General features: G+C 37.0%; 1 protein-coding gene across 2 annotated transcripts in view; it reads left to right on the top strand.

Annotated features, from left to right (window-relative positions):
• The first annotated feature begins 1,538 nt into the window (after window positions 1-1,538).
• The window catches only part of TMEM196 (transmembrane protein 196), a 51,236-nt gene continuing 33,235 nt past the window's right edge, over window positions 1,539-19,539 (top strand). Inside the window, exon 1 of one of the 2 annotated variants that reach the window (XM_058568838.1) lies at window positions 1,539-1,685. In XM_058568838.1, coding sequence (XP_058424821.1) covers window positions 1,539-1,685 — 147 coding nt within the window. Of the gene's footprint in view, window positions 1,704-19,539 lie in introns of both variants that reach the window. The other variant, XM_058568835.1, reaches the window with a different exon arrangement.

Below are 19,539 nucleotides of genomic sequence, written 5' to 3'. Positions count from 1 at the left end.
CAGACTTCTAGAGTCCACTGTGCATCAGACTACAAAAACAAAAATACCCAAGCCAAGCTTGGTCTCTGTCCTAATGATTCTGACGAGGGCATACTGTCAGAACAGTTGTGCAATGAGTCAGATTTTTGTTTTTAATAATTCTCTTTCCAATGTAGTACTTTAATGTACACATCTCTTGAATTTGAGTGAGAACATACGGTCCCACTCTTGTTCAGTCTGGCGATGCATCCCAGAACGTGCAGCAGCGCTGCTAGGGGAGAGCAAGGGTCTGCCGGCTGGAGAGGAATCCTGGCCACATCCCCACAGAAGTGCGGCTCCAGTCAATTGCGTTTCCCACCCACCCACCTCCAATACTGAAGGTGACAGGTCTTGACAGCAGGGAGTGGACGCTCCTTAAGAGCAGGCTTGAGTCTAGCTCTTCTAGAGATAGGAGCTCCTTGGTGAGGGTCCTTCAGAGTCCTAATGAATTTAGGAGTCTGGCCTTTCTCCATCCCCTGCTCTCTCTCTGCCTTTCTTTGCCCACTGTGCCCCCACCCCACCCGGTGTACATGCAGAAGAAAGTTTTACACAGAACGAGCCCCACGTTGACGTAGGCATCGCCTCCCCTCCCATCTGGATAGAAGCCCAGAAGGGAACGAGTGGGGGAGATGCGGAGGTAGGGATCGCTTGGATTGCTGTGGTTAGGGTCCTGAGGCGAGCAGATCCAGGGCCAGCCAGGATTGCTGGTTCTACACCCACAAATAGATCAAGCTTTTCCCTCCTCCCTCAACCTCTTAAATCCCAATGAGGTCAGTGCAATGAGAGAGAATCAGATCAAGAGAAAGGGGGAGGAAGAGGGCGACGACGAGGGAGAAGAAACCCAGACGGAAAAAGGCCATCAGACAAGGTCGCTTTTTCTGGCGACACGGCAACCGCGAGGAGCGTGGTGCTGAATATCATCCGCCCGCTCAGCCTGGGGACCGAGGGACTCGCAGAAGCACTTTGTGTTATCACGAAAACAAAGGAAAGGAGACGAGAGGGAGAGGAAGAGAGAAGCTCGGGGCAGTTCCGCTTTGGATCTCCGGGAAGCAAAGCTCATTTCCTTGGCAAGGAAAGAAAGCGGAGCCTGAAAGGGTCTGGAAGGCTAAGGAGGGAGCGGGGTTTCCCTGCGGAGACTTGGGACGCGGCAGAACTCTGGACAGCGCCTCGAGAGCGAGGCTGAGAGCTTCCTGCCTCTTCCAGGGTTCAGGCTCCCTCTTGAAAGCCCTTCTACTCGTGTGCTCTCCTCTCCTGGACTCCGACCACCGAACCCAGGGAAATCCTTCTACGATCCCTGTATGAACGTGCCAGGGGCTGGAGCGGCTCTTTTGCCTCTTGTCCGGTCAGGAAAGAAGGTCTCCGGTTCTGGAAATCCGGTCCTTGTGGATAATGCTTCGCTGTTGAAGAAAGAAAAGTTTTGGGGTCTGGTAGGGGCCAGAGGGGTAAGGAGGATAGTGGAAGAAAGAAGGTGGATGGTTGGTTTCCCTCTCTGATCTGGAAGGAATGATGACCGAGGAAGGATGTGCACCAGCGGCCAGATTATTGGGAGCCTCTTGGTGCTCTCTGTGCTGGAGATAGGGCTGGGGGTGTCCAGCGTGGCCGTGGGGGCGGTCAGCTTCAGCCTGGCCCTCCGAGAGCACAAGCCGCAGCTCGGAGACTCGTCCCCGGTATGGAGCGGGGTGTGTGTACGTTGAGCCATTTCACTCTCTCTTTACCTCTTTACGGTGATGGTCAGTGTGCGTGCATTAGTCACTCCTTCTCTGGGGAAGAAAATCATAAATCTCCTCGGGCTTGCTTGTAGGTTTGTGTTGGCAGGCTATGCCTCTTTATATTGTTCTTTTAGTTATCAGTTGGGTTTTTTTTCCTTACCTTGGCTTAAGACCAAATTAAATGGCTTTGTTTACAGTTGGAGGGGGGCATTTCCACTGGCTGAATCTGCAAAATGCTGCCCAGTGATGCTGCTTAGGGGGTCACACCTGTCAAGGGCAGACTCACTTAGCCTCTTGTTTCTTTTACAACGAAAATCAAAATGAAAGTGTTACATCATTTTCTTGTACTAGGAACAAGCAAGGACAGAGTTATGAATTTATTGCTGGGTAACAGCACCCCAAGTACACTAAAGGTAACACAGATAAGACAAAAAGAGAAATGTGATGTGAATGAGGAAGGAGAATTTTATCTCAGAAAACACTGCTCTTAATTTACCCTTGCTAGCTTTCTGATGCCTCACGTCTAAAAACTCTTTTGTAAGTCTAAGCAATAAGTTTAACAACAAATGGTATGATATGTAAGAACATTCTAATTGAAGAATAACTCAGCTTAAAGAGCACCTAATGCTCAGAGAAAATGTCGTAATTTTCACTAGGTCGGACGACAGAGCCAACAAGCTTCTTGTTTATTTACTTTGGATGAATCTCCAGGAAGCCTTAGAGACCCATTCCTTCCACCAAGGATCAATAAAATAACTCAGCACTATTCCTAGTGTGAGCCTAACTGTGAAAATCATATTTTCTTCTCCTTTAAGTTATATAGCTGTTATATCCTTCTGAGTCTCTAGCTTGATCCTGTTTTCCAAGATAATTTAATAGGATGTTATTTTGGCATTGACAATCAATAGGTGTAATTAACAATCATGGCTTAGTTACTTGTGCTTTAAGTCACTGAGAAAAAAATTATCATTTATGAGTTCAAGAAAAATCATTTCAAAGTAACTCATTTTTGAGGGAAGTTCTAGAATTCTTAAAGCTGGTATAATTGTGCTTTGAAAAATTTGTTTTTATATTTTAATTTCTCAAAGTGAAGCGAATGTTTTTAAATTGCAGAAGTTAAGAGAAAAATGGTGTTCAATTTTAACGTTGAAACCCTCCAAGAATCCTTGTTCTGAATTCAATAAGTTACTACCAATCTCCAAATAATTACCTCTTTCTTTATTATGTAATTTTTATCAATTTACATCTGAAATTTAAGTATGAAAGGCTACAAGACAAATCTTAAATCTGATAATTTATATCTTATAGTAGTAGTGATTATTTTGAGAATTGTAGTTATTATTATTACTTAAACAGAAATAGTGAGACTTAAAATTTCTATCAGACAATTGTCAAAATGAAATGTAATGTCAACACTTGGAGCAAGGGGAAGAAAGTGTGATCTTTTGATGGCTTATGAGGGAGAAGCCTCAAATACACTTCAAATCACTTCCCCTCTGAAATTCAAGAAATTGGGTGAGTAAACTTAAGTTGTCTCTAAATAGTACTAAAATATCCAGTTTATCTTCAAGAATTAAACAAATGATTATATTTGCTTGGCATCATGTAAGAAAAATAATTAAATTATTTTTTACTCTTTTCCAGACTATTTACTATTATCTAGATGAGTCAACATATGTGTATGTATAGAAAATGAAAATTTTGAATCAGTTCAGTGAAAAGCAAATAAAACAGTAAAATATATATATATATATATATAATCATTATGATAAAGAATTATTTCCATTTTTATCTGGTTCTTTAGAGTAACCAAAATTTACCTAGGATCCTCGAACAGTAGTTTGGAATTCTATTGTCTGATTCAGTAAAATGAAAAAATACATGTGATTGAATGAATGGATTTGAAACTAGAATGCCCAAACAGTTGGCCACTTTTATAAAATAACGTTAAAATATCAAATTTGTGAAGAAATAAATATCCAGTTGTGATCATTGTTTATCAAATTAGAGGCTTGCTGAATTGAGTTTTTAAATTATTTTTCAGATGTCATTTGTGATACAGTCTGAATTATCTCAATTCTGTCAATGATGAATTCATATAACCAATATTTATAGAGGGCTTATCGTGTGCAAGGAATTTCACTTTTTAACACATATTTAGCACAAAGACTTACTGAGAATGCCAGGTAGAGGAAACAACATGGGTATATCACAAACTTGATCAGCAGTGAGAAAGTAGAGTTGGACCTCAGAGAGACACAGGGGCAAATAAAGAGGAGAGAGGTTGGGTGGTCAATGAAATATCCATATGAGACTATTACTTTTATCTTGATCTTGAAAGTTTATTGGGACTTGGAATTAATGTATCACAGCATTAAATAATGTATCGCAGTACGAAATCTGGAGTCTACCTGGGTGCAAATTCCACATCTGCCATTTGCTATCTGGGTGATTAGCCAATTTACTCATACTCTGTAAAACAGGATGGTTAGAAGGCACAAACGAAATAATGCTCTTCGTAAAATGTGTGGCATGTAGAAAGCACTGAATAAATGTGAGCACATAATACTGGATACACAGACTGGCAGTGAAGGGCATGAGAAAGGAGAACCTTTCAGGCAGCATGGATGAAGGCAAAGAACTGGGATGCAATGGGCTATGTTCCAGGAAGAGTAGGCTCTTCTATTTTCCCGGGGCTTAGGTGTGTGTGGGGAAGATAAGGATGGAAAGAGTAGCTGAGGCCGGATCATGGGAGGCTGCGTGCCAGTTGAAGGCAATAGATTTATTTCCTCATATTTTCAATAATAATGATAATAAAAATAATAACAATTTTTACTCCTCAAAGAGACTCCAGAAAGACGCAGAGGAAAACTAGATAAAAAGTTGTTGGGCCAGCTCCGTGGCGCAGCGGTTAATTGTGCGCACTCCGCTGCTGGCAGCCTGGGTTCCGATCCTGGGCATGCACAGATGTACTGCTTGTCAGTACATGCGTCCCATATAAAGTAGAGGAAGATGGGCACGGATGTGAGCCCAGGGCCAGTCTTCCTCTGCAAAAAGAGGAGGATTGGCATGGATGTTAGTTCAGAGCTGATATTCCTCGCAAAAAAACAAAAAAAAAGTTAATCTCTCTGCTATTTCATGAATTAAAAATCCGTATTATTTATGAACACTAGATGAGATTTTATAAAAATTAACCTGTCAGGATAACTATAGTCTATAATCAGAGTGAGTTTTGATTGGTGCTATGAAGTTTTTCTCAACACATCAATATCATTATTACAAGATTTCTGAATTAAATTTTAGAAGTCAATGGAAATAAAAACTGTACTGTGGAGGGATTACTTCTTATATATGGACCCTGAAATCATAAGCTTTTTATCTAGGTCAAATGTGCTAAGAATTCAGGCAACTATTTTGATTATTTGGACCCAAATATACAAATTTTTAAAAAAGGGGCTTAAAAATAAATTAGTACTAGATAAAGGGCTTAAAATCCATGAGATGTATGCTCATACAGATTATTCCCAGTCACTATTTCATAATCAGGCGAAGGATACTTCCTGTGATCTGTCTAAAAAATATGGACAGTTAGAAGGAAAAAGTCATTTAACTATAATTTCATAGAGAAAGGAAGCTATAAATTCCTTTATAGAATTTTTGCTTCTTCTTGATTCTTTGTTATAGGTGATATAGTCACCTCATTGAAAGTGTAAAAGGAGACGTTACTATTGGGTAACAATGAATGAACCATTGAGTAAACTGCTTTGGAAAAGACATAGTCGTGTGAAATATAATTGATGTGTGAGATGTATTGACAGGGAGTTAAACAGACAGGGCTATGTTTCCATGTTGCTGTGTGAAAGTCACTTTCTCAGTCTCCAGTACATCATCTGTAATGGGAACGGACTGTATTGAATAGTACACAGATTTCTGGATCCAATAGAATTTTATTTTGTTGCTGTAAATTGGCACTTGGAAATCCAGAGATTCAGATGATGGTGTCCAGAACAACATCTGATGCTGAATTGTATTTGATATATACCACGCTAAATTCTATCCATCTATATCTAATAGTCATTCCATAAATTTAATTTATTGAAAGAACTTTTACCCCACATGTAAACATAGTCTTTTAAAATATTCAAAAATTTTCTTATCTAAATCACATAAAGTTTGAGTGATTTTTATTACTTATTTTTCTGGAGCATACTTGATTTGTGTAACACAACTTTATCTGCTTAATAAATCTGATACTTTGGGTGAGTGAAATTTATAGTAGTATAATTAAGGCACATACCTGTTATGTGGGCTCCTGATTCACCATGGCAACAACTCAGCCAATTGTAAGATTGTGTGGAAATTCACCTACTATACCTTCTGATCATATCACAGCAACACAAATGAGGTGTTGTGTATAGATGATAGCTGCTCTAAAGTATTATTTCTAATATTTAAATTTGTCCAATTAATTTAACGAAAAACAAACAAAACAATAAAGTGAAAGCAACCCCACGAACAATTACTTCAAATGTCCAAAATTTGAAGCTAGTGTGTCTCTGACCAGATAATATATCATTTTTCTCCAGAGTCAAAATATATAACATAAGGATACATATGCCTTACCATGAGATGAAAACACTGTCTCTATCCTCAGAAAAAAATTACAAATGTACATTTGTGCCCCATTTAAAAATTAATTTTAATTATATCAATAATTCATAAATAAATTCTCCTTTTTAACAAAGGATCAAAACTGAAGTTCTATTCTCTACCATCTCACCAAAATTAGCCACCATTATAAATTTAGTGCATAATCTCATAAACATTTCTCCACACATAAATAGCACTGTTTGAGCATAGAACAATTTTGATCAAGTTTCTGGATGTAATAAAGCTTGTCCATGCACTCTGTAGACCCCAGGTAAAGAATCTCTTCCTCATGACTTACACACTCATTCTCAAGTGCTACTTGTTATCTACTGCAGTTAGGGAATTAGATAATTGGCAATTAGATAAGTTAGACAAGCTAAACTACTCCGAAGTGTAATTATTCAAGGGACCATACCGTGTGTTAAAAGAAACTTAAATATAACGTCCATTTCTGGTGTTGACTTATAACAGTATGATGAAAGAAAAATGATGTGTTTGACTATTATCTAATGAGATTGTTTTTTAGTGTATATTTCATCCACATATAAGTGACTTATGTTGGAATTTCTATTCAGAGCCCATGACAAATTCTGCTTTGAGATTTTGGCTTTATCCAAGGGTGTAACTGGTCTTGAAGGTTTTGCCATGGAAAGATTAGAGGATAAGAGATTATTAATGCAGCAGTCATCTATTTGTTGACAATTTGTTTGATACACATGATACACACATGATCTGAATAAGTCAAATCCCTTCATTTGGATGCTTTTGCCTAAAATATTCAAGTTGGTTCTCTGGATTGACTTAATCATTAGCCAGATCATTCAATATGTGCTTCAAATATGGCCAACAATTTAACCTTTCTGTATATTCACTCGTCCTCGCATCATATTTAATTTTATTGATAGATAGGAGGCATAACCCAGGCATCCAAACTGAAATGCCTATCTTTAAAATTCAATAAAAACTAGAATAGATTTTGGTGTTTGTGTGCATATACACCTGCCAACGGGGGAAAAAACCAACAATTTTATGTTCAAATGATGTTGGGTCATTCACTTGTGAAGTGAATCAAATTTCATTTTACTACCACATTATTTATAGAATATATATATATAAAATTCATTCAAATGACATTTCTATACCTAAATAACTAAGACCAGAGTTGATCAAAATATTTTACTTTACTGTCTTAGTAATTTGGTCAAATTACCAGGTAGCCACTCTATAGACAGATGTTTCTTTCAACATGCAAAATGGACAATGCTAGAGTAATTAAATGATAGTATATAAAGACTCTCATTGAGCATATTTCTAGGAGAAAGAGAGAGAGAAGAAACTGTGTGACTACTTTTCTCTGAGATGTACAAAGCTATGCAGTCCTTCTCATGAATGCAGATCTAATCTATATATACTTTATTCAAGTTGAACGTTAGATTGGTTCATATCTCTCACTTATAACTGCGGCACTAGATAACTTATGTTTCTTCACTAAGTCAAGGAAAGAAGTACCAGTACCTATTTCATGTAGTTGTGAAGCTAAGAAGACAAGGCTTATAAGTCTATCAGTACCGAGCCTGGACAGAGTAAATGTCAGTGAGCATTCGCTCACTTCTCCTTTCCCCTGCCCTTGTGCTGTTCTTCAACTGCCTAAAACCTAGAGCACATTAGTAGTGCACTGATTCTTGGCATTTTTCCATCACCCTTAATTAACTCTAGTTTGATTCAACCTTTTTTTCCCTACATATAGTGTCTAGTTAACTTTTGATTTAATTCAGGTATATACATTAGCAACTACAAAAATGTACCAAAATATCTACATTAGAAAAGTCATGTAAATAATCAGCTTAAAACTGAATGAGAAAACAGTTGCTGCTATGAGACACCTCTCTCTTTGTTTTTGTTTTGGAGGTGGAGAGGATGGTCGAAACTCTATCGTAAAAATATTTGGTAATCAGATAAATTAGACAATTAGAGAGTTAAGCAAGTCAGAAGCTACTATTTATGCCATAAAACAAAGTCCTCGAAAAACACATAAAACTATATAAGTTCTTGTCATAAACTCAAAATAAAGGTACAATAAATAAATAAATAATAAAGATACTTAATATCTTGACGACTTGTATGGTTTTGCTTGAACCACCCAAATAGCTTTTGAAGCAATGTTTATTACACGTTCTATTATTAACAGATGCATCAATGAAGTACCTACAATTCAACAATGATTCTTATAACATTAATTAGTGCCCATGATTTTTAGCACCAGTATTAACACTTCTGAGAAACAATTCTAAAAGTTCCATTAGTTCATAATCTATCATTAGATATTGGACAAAATTATGTGGTCAAGGCAAAAAAGAAAATATTAATGGTTAAGTAGGTCACCTTGGGAGACAGGGTGCCTTGAGCTATTTATCCTGTAGAAATAATACTAGATATGGTTTATTAATAGTTAACTATGGTCTAAATGCTTTCATATACACTATTATTTCTAATCTTAACAACTTTGTGAACAATGTAGTACTTTATAAAGTTTATGTAGGAAAGAGAACTTACTTAGGGTCCACTATTATTTAATCACCTGAGTTAGTATTTAAAGCCAAGGCAGTCTTATTTTAAAATCTATACTTTTTCTATTGCATTGTGTGGACAATGGGAAGTTTTCGTGAAAAAGTCGTTTACTGAGGCCAGACTTGATTATTTGCTCCCACTCCTGAATATATGAGTCAAGAAGGATGGCATAAAGGCCAGGTCCTGATCACTGTTTGTATCCATTTTCTAGAAGAGATAGCTATAGTCAACTGATTAACAAGCACAACCCCCATGTTCTCAGAAGAGTGTGAGACATTAGACTAAATTGTTCCTATCCTTAAGTTTAGCCTTAAAAAATAAAGCTAAATTATGCATCTCAAATGATCATTAAATATGACAAGGGCAAATCAGGAAGACACAAGACAACATATTTAAACATAGTTGAAAATGAGCGCTAACAGTGAGGGGTCAAGGATGACTTCCTCACAGAGGGAGAACTTTATCCAGGCCTTAGAAATTGGACAGGTTTCCAGTGGGAAGAGGAGAGAAGAAGTTGTGCTAAGCAAAGCTATTAACATGTCTAAGGTTATGGAAGGAGCAGTAAAATGGAGAGTTTTGGGGAGATTGAGGAGACTGAACTTGTTAGAGCAGACATCCTCACATAAAAACTGGTAAGTGAAGATCAACCTCATCTAAATAGGATGGGACCAGCTTTAAAAGCATCCTGAAATAATGGCAAGACCAGTCTGCTTTTGATTCCCAACTAAGCTTGGTGAGCTTTGCAGGGTAGAAGGTGATGATCAGGAGGCCAAGGCAGATGGAGCAGGCATTCCAGCTCAGTTTCAAGGCAAAGCATCAGCACTTGGTTCCAAAATGTGTATCCTGGATCAAAACAAGACTTGAGGGAAATCTTGAGACTTGAAGAAAGTGTAAATCTACTTTCACAAACCTAACCCCAACTTCAAGTGACTTTCCTGTTGACGCTGGATTTGTAAGATCATAAGTTCCTTTTGTTCAATTATGCTTATAGCTGCCTTACATACAAACATAAGGGTCCATTTATTTAATTGGAAGTATCAACATGACACAAAGAAATGAAAATAGCTTTTGGAGGTATTAAGACTTGGGTTCAAATTCTAGCTCTGGCATTTTCTAGTTTAAGTGAATTGTATTAGCCCACTGAGAAATCAGCTAACTCATCTGCAAAATAGCAAGACTGTTACCTATCTCATGGAGTTGTTCTAAAAGCTAATGTTTTATAAAGAGTTTGATACATCTTAGGTATTCAGTAACTATGACTGACCCACAACAATGACTGCATGCTTTTGCCATATTTCTGGAATACCCATTTTCTGTATGTAGTTTCTCCTTGAGTGTTATAGACATTTTATTTTTATACATTTCTGGAGGGGAGCTTATTGTAAGACCATTGATGAAATTGACCTCGGACTCAAGGCTTGGTAACACATTTAGGTCATATACCCTCTCTTAGAAAATATGTACTTTTCATAACTGATTTTGGACATTAATACTCAGTTGTGATTCAGTGCTAGGTCAATATTGGGATACAGAGGTAGAATTTTGTTTGTTCTACTAAATAGAGATGTGTGCTTGATTTTTCTCATTATTTTTGGCTGGGCTGTTGAAATTCTTAGTTCATTCTCTGGTTGTTTCTTGCCAAATTATTTTCCTACATGGATTACTCTGAGGAATTAAAATAATGATAATAATGAAGACTTATTAATAACAGCAATGCAAGCTTATTTTTATAATATACTACATTGCGTAAGAATTCCAACTGCTTTCGTTATACCACTTATCTCAGCAGATGAGTTTCTTTACTTAGAGGATGAGAACCCAAAGGATTTAGGATTTAGTGATTTAAGACCAGAAAGTGAAATCAGTAATAGGAGTAGGATAAAAACCTAAATCATCTGAAGAAAGAATGTATGTGTGGGTGTGGATGTGTGCACAATAGCAGGCATGCACTCATACACATGTGCAGGGGAGATGGAGAGATAAGTAATTCTTGGGAGGAAAGTGATAATTGTCACTGATATGCAATATTAGCTGCATTTAGGCTGCTAGTGCCATGATTTGGGGTCAAGTTCACAACACTGTGCCCCTTATTTCCATAACTGGCTGGTTTTCAGTAACTGCCAGGCATGTTGGATGGACATGCATTTGTGGTGTTGACAATTCTTGGGAAGAACATAACTTCTATCTTCTAGTCCCCTGAGATCACTGGCTATCTTCAACTCTGTGGGGATAGGTGGCAACTCAAGGACTCAAAGCTGACATGTACACAAGGGAGTATTTTTTTTTTCTTTTCTCTTTACCAAATCTATCTTCTACATTTTAAACTCTGTTATGTTTTACACATGTATCAAGTTGTGAGCATTATATTTGAATGTTGCCCAAATAATACTACAGCATCTAAGTTAATTTTACTCATATATGACATGAGGGAATCTTAAAGAAAAAAATATAAGCAAAAATCATGCAAATTGGGATAACCCACATTAATGTTAAACTACCTTAAGTTATATAAAAATACTTATTAAATTGTTATTATGAAATATATCATACAAATGTCCTGTATAATGTATATAAAAAATTTAATCTCCTTTAATAAGTGAAATGTTATCGACAACATTATCTATACCTAGATGTTCAATATTGACTGCATCTTCCTTTAATTTCCTCCAGAAGTAATCATTCTTAAATTTTTATGTAAGTTTGAAGTTTAAAATTTATTTATTTTTTGTATTTAGCTAAAACAACAAAAATTTGGACTCAGGAGATAAACTCTTCTGACTTGGTTACTGCTATCTATGGGATAGTTTTATTTTGTTCCATTTTAAGGATTAACATGAATAATGACTATACTTAAGATTTATTTGGACAATTAACACTTTATACTGCAAATTCAAAGTCCCTCTTACCCAAAATTCTCAAGTTTAGTTATAATTTTTCTTGGTACTTTTGGAGCAGAAATGGCTCTAACATCAAAAAGCCTTGTTTACTTAGCACACTGAAAATATTCAACAGATTATTTTTAAAAAAGAAAAATTAACACAAAGCAGAATTGGATCAGAGCACAATGCGTAATGCATTAAATACAAGAATGATTTCATTATGTGAACACTGAGGGAGAGATGTGAAGGAATGGCATTCTGAGAATCAAAGCTGATTCTTTTTTGTACACTGAAGGGTTTAGGTCCAGACCAGTCGGAAGTTTCTGAGATTTTTGGACTTGGATTCATTTAGAAGAGCTTGGCAGGCCAAACAGCTACATGCTATGTCTGAAAATTTCTTCTGAAACTCATTCTTGCGTATCGTTGGTTTCATTCAGTTACTTTACAGTCTCTGAAAAGGTTTCTCTCACTACTCACTGTTCACCCCCATTTACCACTGTGGGACTTTTCTTTCCAGCTCTCCTTTAAGTGCTTTTGGTTTAACTTCTTTATTTGCTGTGGCTGCCTCTTGTCCCATGCTGTCTGCTAAGCCACCAAAATGGCCCAGTGCTAACAGAGGACTCCTTATCACAGCAACATAGCTGTTGTACATTTTATCCTCTTGGTATTTTATTTTTCTGTGAAGTTGATTATATTTGTGAGAGATCATGGCTCTGTTACAAAGTTGTACATTTACCCTTTTCCAGTTGAACTGATTTTGAAATTTTCTAGAGTGGAAGAAACATAATATATGGATCTATGTGCTTTATTTTATTTCAGTGCTTTGTTCTGAGGTGGAAAATAAGAAATTAGTTAGAGCTTAAGGGAAAAAAGAACACTGCATAATTAGCAGGGTTTTCCATAGACTAAGAAAAGAAAGAAATATAAATAGGAAAGTGGAAAAGTGGCTTCTTTTCAAGATGAACACTATGCAAAAATGCATAACTGGGAGAAGGGAAAGCAAAGGCCATTGAGGAGATCTGTACATCTAATAAAGGCAGAGAAAGCTCAGGGAACTGGGTTGTGAGATAGCACAACTCAGGGCCAGGGACCCCCGGGGGTTAGGCTTATGGAGATGGGGCCAAATCAATGTGGAGGTCAAGGGCAATGACACTTAAGGGGCCTGAGCTCCGTGGTCTGCACTGGGTTGGGATCAGTCAAGAAGAGGAATGACAGCATAGAGTGGAGAAGGAGCTGTGGAAAGTCAGAGGGGTCAGGTTCCCGTTCCCATTCTCATGAGTTAGTTGTTCACTCTCTTTAGTTCTCTTTCCTATTAGATTTAGTCAACAAATATTGATTCCACAGCTGTGACATTCTATGCTCTGAGTTAAGTTCTGAGGATCTAGCAGTGAACAAAATAAACATGATCCCCGATCATCTGAAGCTTAATTTTAAAAAATGCATAGACAATGAAAAAATAATGCATAAATTAACAATTACAGGTTGTGACATGTTAAACAGGAACAAAAGAGCTTAGGAAGAATATAAGATAACTTTTATTAATAATGGGGTGAATCAGTAAAAGCATCTCTAAGGAAGCAATATTTTCTGACAATGGTGAGGCATTATCCAGATAAAGAGGAGGGAGAGCATTGTTCCAAGCAGAGTTAACAGCGTGGGTTAAGTCCTTGAGATAGGAAAAGTTTGGTGTATCTGAGAAACTGGAATAAGGCCAGGGTAACTGGAGTATGGCAAGTGAGGAGGAGGAGGTAGAAGGTACCGGTTGAGGTAGAGAGGCAAAAAGGGGTAAAAATAACTTAAGGTTTTATACACATGATGCAATAGTTTTTTTTTCCCTAATTATAATAGGACCCATTGAAAGATTTTAAGCAGGAAAGTGACAAGGTTATATTTGCATTTTAAAAAGCTCTTTTGGGGCTGCAGTGGAGAAAACATTTTGGAGGCAGACAAGTTAAGTCAGAAGTCTAGTTAAGAGGCTACTGGGATGTATGATATAATGGTTACTTGGATGAGAGTGGAGGTGGTAAAAATAGAAGCAGCGTCGATATTTGAGATACAGAGTTGACAAGACTGTGTTTGATTAGATGCCACTATAAAGTATTAAGAATGACTCTCAGATTTTGAGATCTAGCAAATGATAGGGTAGAGTTCCCATTTACTCTTTTGAGAAGTAGATGGTTAGAAAAGGAAAAGTGGTGTGTGTGTATGTGTGGTGTAGGGTGGGGAGAGATCAGGAATTTATTTGTGATCTGTTAAATTAGAGGTGCCTGTGAGATATCCAAATGGAGAGATGCTGTGGACTGTTAGATGGGTCTAGAGTTCAGAAGACAAGACTGTGCTGAAATCTAAATGTTGGAATAGTCTGTAAATAAAAGGTATTTAAAGCTACACCACTATTTAAAACTACCCAAAACAAAGCCTTTAGTTACTATAGTGTTCAGAAGCTGGATAGTGATGAGGAGGTAGAAAAAAGAGACTGAGAAGTTGTGACAAGAGAAATAGGCTGAGGACCAGGGGCATGTGGTGTCAGAAAAGAACAAAGGAGAGAGCTTCCTTGCAAGGACTGAAATGTGAAGGTCATCGCTTACCTTAGTAAAAGCAGTCCAAGTAAAACAATGGGAGTATAAGCCAGTCTGAAGTCTGCTTATAGTCTGTCTGCTAACTAAAGCCAGTCTGAAGTCTCTAAAGGCAGAATGAGAAGTAAGAATATGGAAATAATGGGTGTAGAAGATGGTGGTAACGGGAGAGAGAGCAACTGATGTAAAAGTATTTGGAGTCAAGGAAGGGTTTGGCTTTTAAGGGAGATTTTGGAACACTTTTGCATGCTGATGTGAATAATGGAGTAGAAAGGGAGAGTATAAATATGTAGAGAGAAAGTCTTTGGATAAGTGAAGGGTGATTGAATTTAGAGCTAGAGTGGGAGGTTTCATGTTGATGAGTTTTATCTTTGTCTACTGTAAAAAAAAAAAAGAGAAAAAGAGAGAGCAAGACAAATATGAGTGGTGATGCAGAGAGTTTGTCACACTTCTTGGTGAGTGGGGAGAGGAGTCTGGTGGCTTCTGTGTTTTCTACCTAATCCAAGCCCTTTTGAAAGCTAAGGGTAAAGAAGGGATAGAAGTATGGTTTGAGGAGTACAGAGAATGTCACTAAAATGTTTTCTCTCCCCGTTGGTTGAGAATTATAATTAAGTTACACAATATAAACTGGATAGAGATATAGAAATAATTTATTCCAGATTTATCATTTTACAGATAAGTAAACTGAAGCCCAGAGATTTAGCTGGCTAACTATAGAACCAGGGCAGAGTCCAAGTCATCTAATTCTTAGTCTAACATTATTTCCACAGATGCCTCAAAATATTAAGTATCCTTAAAATAAGCAGTCAACCAAAAAGAAAATGCAGCTGTCTGGCTATTGCCCCAAACTGATTAGAAATGATCTCAAATTATTAGCACTACTAAACTATCATGGAAATGTAATAAGTATTTTAACAGATTTCAGGAGTTTCCTCCCAGATGGGAGTTTCAAGGAAACAGCTTTCTACAAAACTTACGGCATGTTCTCTATGGTGCTTTTCCAGAACAACTGGGAAATGGAAGCTAACTTTCAGAAGTCAGCTAATATTTCCAAACCCACAAGAGCTATTGATCAATTTAGGTAAGTAAGCGAATTGCTTTCAAGAAGCCTTTAAAAACAGATTCCAAAGTTCATTTATCAAGCTGTACACATTGAAAGAGCTTGGACAGGGAATGTTAAAGTTCTGTACTTCAGAATATTTTCTCTTTTCTTTTTAATTCAAACATATAGTAATCAAAGTTAATAGATTTAGTACACAATTCTACTAAAGTGGTTAGGAACAAATATATGTATACGTATTGTGCCTTCATCCAACACCGCTTTAAAAATTGTCAAATATTTTATAAAGATAGATACCTTTAAAAGGGCCACATTAAAAATGGTGCTCTTTTCCATAAATGTATCCTTGAACATGGATATAGTAGAGTGCACTTACTAATGATAGGATGAGCTGAGTTTTTAGTGTGATGTTAAGAAATTAAATATCATCATGAAAGATAAGCAATGTCCACCACCTGTATACCCCAATCACTTGTAATTAAAATAAAGGATTTTCTCAAAGGAACGGTTCTTTTGGAGAAAGAAGCGTAACTTTAATTCATGATTTTACTAATGTCTTTTCAGCTATAGCTAAGGAATATCATCAAATATCTTAGGCCTATAGACTTTCAGAATAGTCTTTTAGAGGGAGACATGAGGAGTTTATGAAATATCAAGTTGAAAGCATCTGCTTTGTTTAAAAGTTGCAAGTTTGGGAGACATTCTGCAATAGGTTATCAGGAAACTTAGGCCATCAGAGAGCAAATTGCCTCTAGAGCTCTCACATAACTGAAATTAACTAATTTAGGGAAGCATTAGGTCTCCTGGTGATAAGATATTGGGTGGGAAAGCTGTTTTTCTTTGACTTTTGACCACAACCAGAATTAGATATAGTCTAGATTTGCACAATCAGATAGAATAGCCACTAGTCACACATGGCTATTAAGTACTTTAAATATGGCTAGTCTGAATTAAGATGTGTGTAAGTATAAAATGCACACTGGATTTCAAGGACTGAGTATGGAAAAAAAGAATATAAAATATCTTGAGTTTTTAAACGTCGATTATGCAGAGAAATGATAACTTGAATATATCGAGTTAAATAAAATATATTATTAAAGTTTTCACCTTTTTCTTTTTTCTTTTTTATTTGTGAGGAAAATCAGCCCTGAGCTAACATCTACTGCCAATCCTCCTCTTTTTTGCTGAGGGAGGTTGGCCCTGGGCTAACATCCATGCCCATTATCCTCTACTTGATATGTGGGACGCTGCCACAGCGTGGCTTGATAAGCAGTGTGTAAGTCTCCGCCCAGGATCTGAACCTGTGAACCGTGGGCCACTGAAGCAGAGCATGTGAACTTAACCACTACACCACTGGGCCAGCCCCCACCTTTTTCTTTTTTAATGTGACTACCGGAAAATGAGAAGTTATGTATGTGGCTCCTATTTGTGGCTTATGTTAGATTTCTTTTGGGCAGCTCTTGTCTAGATACTTTTTTTTTAATAAAAAGAAGTAATTAGCTGGTCAGGAAAATCTTCATGCTTTGCCTACTCAAGACATGAACTATAGATGAGGAAAGGCTGTAAGACAATTTGAGTTATTACTGAACTGGGAAGGCTGAATTGGCTTAGTAGGTCAGTAGAGATACCAGAAGCATCTGAGTATTACAGTGCAGCGTTTCCCAAAGTGGACACTAAGTTACCTGCTCCCATGACACAAGCCTTGCAAACTTTCTTTTTTAAGTGGTGAAATCAAAGACTCTGTGTGACTTTTCATTAAAGGGATTTGGCAAGTACCAAAAGTGTTTGGGAGATGGGATGCTTTTTTCCTACTCCTCCTACTAATCTGAACTTCCTTCATTCATTTATCCATTCATCAACAAATACTCACTGAAATTTTTGTATGTGTGAGGTCCTGTGTAAGTGCTAAAGTTTTTGTTTATTTATTTATTTACTTATTTATTTTTGGTGAGGAAGATTGGCCCTAAGCTAACATCTGTTGCCAATCTTCCTATTTTTGCTTGAGGCAGAGTGGCCCTGAGCCAACATCTGTGCCAATCTTCCTCTATTTTATGTATGTTGGATGCCACCACAGCATGGCTTGATGAGTGGTGTAGGTCTGTGCCCGGGATCCAAACTCCTGAATCTGGACTGCCAAAGCGGAGTGCAGGAACTTAACCACTATGCCACCAGGCTGGCCCCAAGTACTGAAGTTTTAAAGCTTAAAAATATATAACCCCTGACTAGGAGGATTTCAAAACTTTTGGGATGACGGATATATAATTAATAATTACCATAAAATATGATGAAGTGCATCAGTGTTATAATAGACATGAATATAACATATTTTGTTAAGTTCTGACTGAGATTGCGTAGAGGGGTTGAAAAAGCCTTCATAAACAAACTTAATATTTACAGTGGATCTTGATGTTTAAGAAAGAATTTTCCAAATAGAGGGAGAAAATATATTTTATTGGCACCTGCCATGTCCCATAGCCAAGGCTAAGCACTCTCACATGGATTGTCTCTTTTAATTCTATAATCATGTGATATCAGTATTAGTCTCTTCATTCTTATAAAAGGAATGGAGAATATCATTTCATTATAAATGATATGTTCAGTGTCAGAGAACTGTGATATATATAGTAGATACTTGAGAAATATCTGACACATATGGTAAATACTGGAGAAATGTCTGCCAAAATGAGTGGACAAAAAAATAGAGCCACTTAGGTTAGTGATCAGAGAATGTCAGAGCAGGGAGGCACTCACAAATACCATGCAATCCAACTCCCTCCTTTTAAAGGTGAAGCCTAGAGAATTCAATTGACTTGCCTAATATAATTAAATGATAAAGGAAGACTGAATGGGAACCTAGACACTCTGCTCTAAAGTGCAGAACTTTTTTCTCAGTAGTGCATGGCCACAGCCTCTTAGCCCATGACACAGAAAACAATTCCATCAGAAGCTGCACTTTGGTAACAATACATGTCAAACTCTACTCATCATTTACTGTAAGCTTCCAGCTTGTTTGTACAAGATTCCTTTCTGTATTCTATTTAGAGTTGCAATTATAATATTATTGACAATTTTTTCACATAATTTCCCCTTTTTTGAAATTATGATGATTTTCCCTCCTCTTTCCTTACTTTCCTAAATATTTGTTCCTTTGACAGGACTGATCTTATTGAGGTAGTTATGTTAATATAAAGCCTCAAAATATACAGGACCCTAGAGCTTCCCAATAAATCAATTTGACAAGTAATTACTGGGCTCACTTTAATGAAACACTTTGCTGAGAATTTAAAGATAGATAATTATTTGGATGGACACTGGATTCAAGGGCTTTATAGCTGGTGGGGGAAATGTATGCAAACCATAACAGATATTGAGCACTTAAATTCTTCTAAGTGCTTTACACCTATTATTTTATCTAATATTTACAGCAATTCTATGAAATATGTTCTCTTATGCATCTAGTTAAAGAGAAAACTGTGGCAAAATAATTTAAGTAACTTTCTCAAAGTCACATAGCTGGAAAATGATGGAGCCATGATCTAAACCTATCCAATTTGTCTCTAGAGCAATCGCTCCATCACTAAACGTTATTGCCTCCTACTAAATCCAAATAAATATAGTTAAATACACAATACAGTGTATGAAAATCTTGTGGATGCACAAAGAAAAATGAAAAAGGAGACAGATGACTCCATGGAGGATGTGCCTTTGGTGGCAAGTCTGGGAAAAAGACATAGGGAGGGCTTGATGGGAGGTGAGGAGAGAAAGGCATTCCAGGTTGGTGGAGACATGATCCATGGAAAGCTGGAGAATGGTAAAGAGAGTCTTGGTTTCAGAGCATAGAATGTGCAGAAAGAAGAGGGTCTGAAGAGGAAAGCTTGACCTAACTGTGAGGAACTTGAGTACTATACTATAGAATTTGAATTATACACTTTTTAAGAAATAGACAGGTACTAAAAATGTTTTAAAGGTTTTGAGGGTAGGAGTAACATGAGTCAATATATTTTAGGAATAATCACCTGGGTAGCTGTGTGAAGAATTAGAGCCAGGGAGATTATGCGCATCTTTTATATTGAAATTTA

This window comes from Diceros bicornis, chromosome 3 (genome assembly GCF_020826845.1).
Source record: "Diceros bicornis minor isolate mBicDic1 chromosome 3, mDicBic1.mat.cur, whole genome shotgun sequence".
Lineage (NCBI taxonomy): Eukaryota > Metazoa > Chordata > Mammalia > Perissodactyla > Rhinocerotidae > Diceros > Diceros bicornis.
Note: the sequence above shows the minus strand (reverse complement) of the source record. Positions and strands in the feature narration are given on the sequence as shown.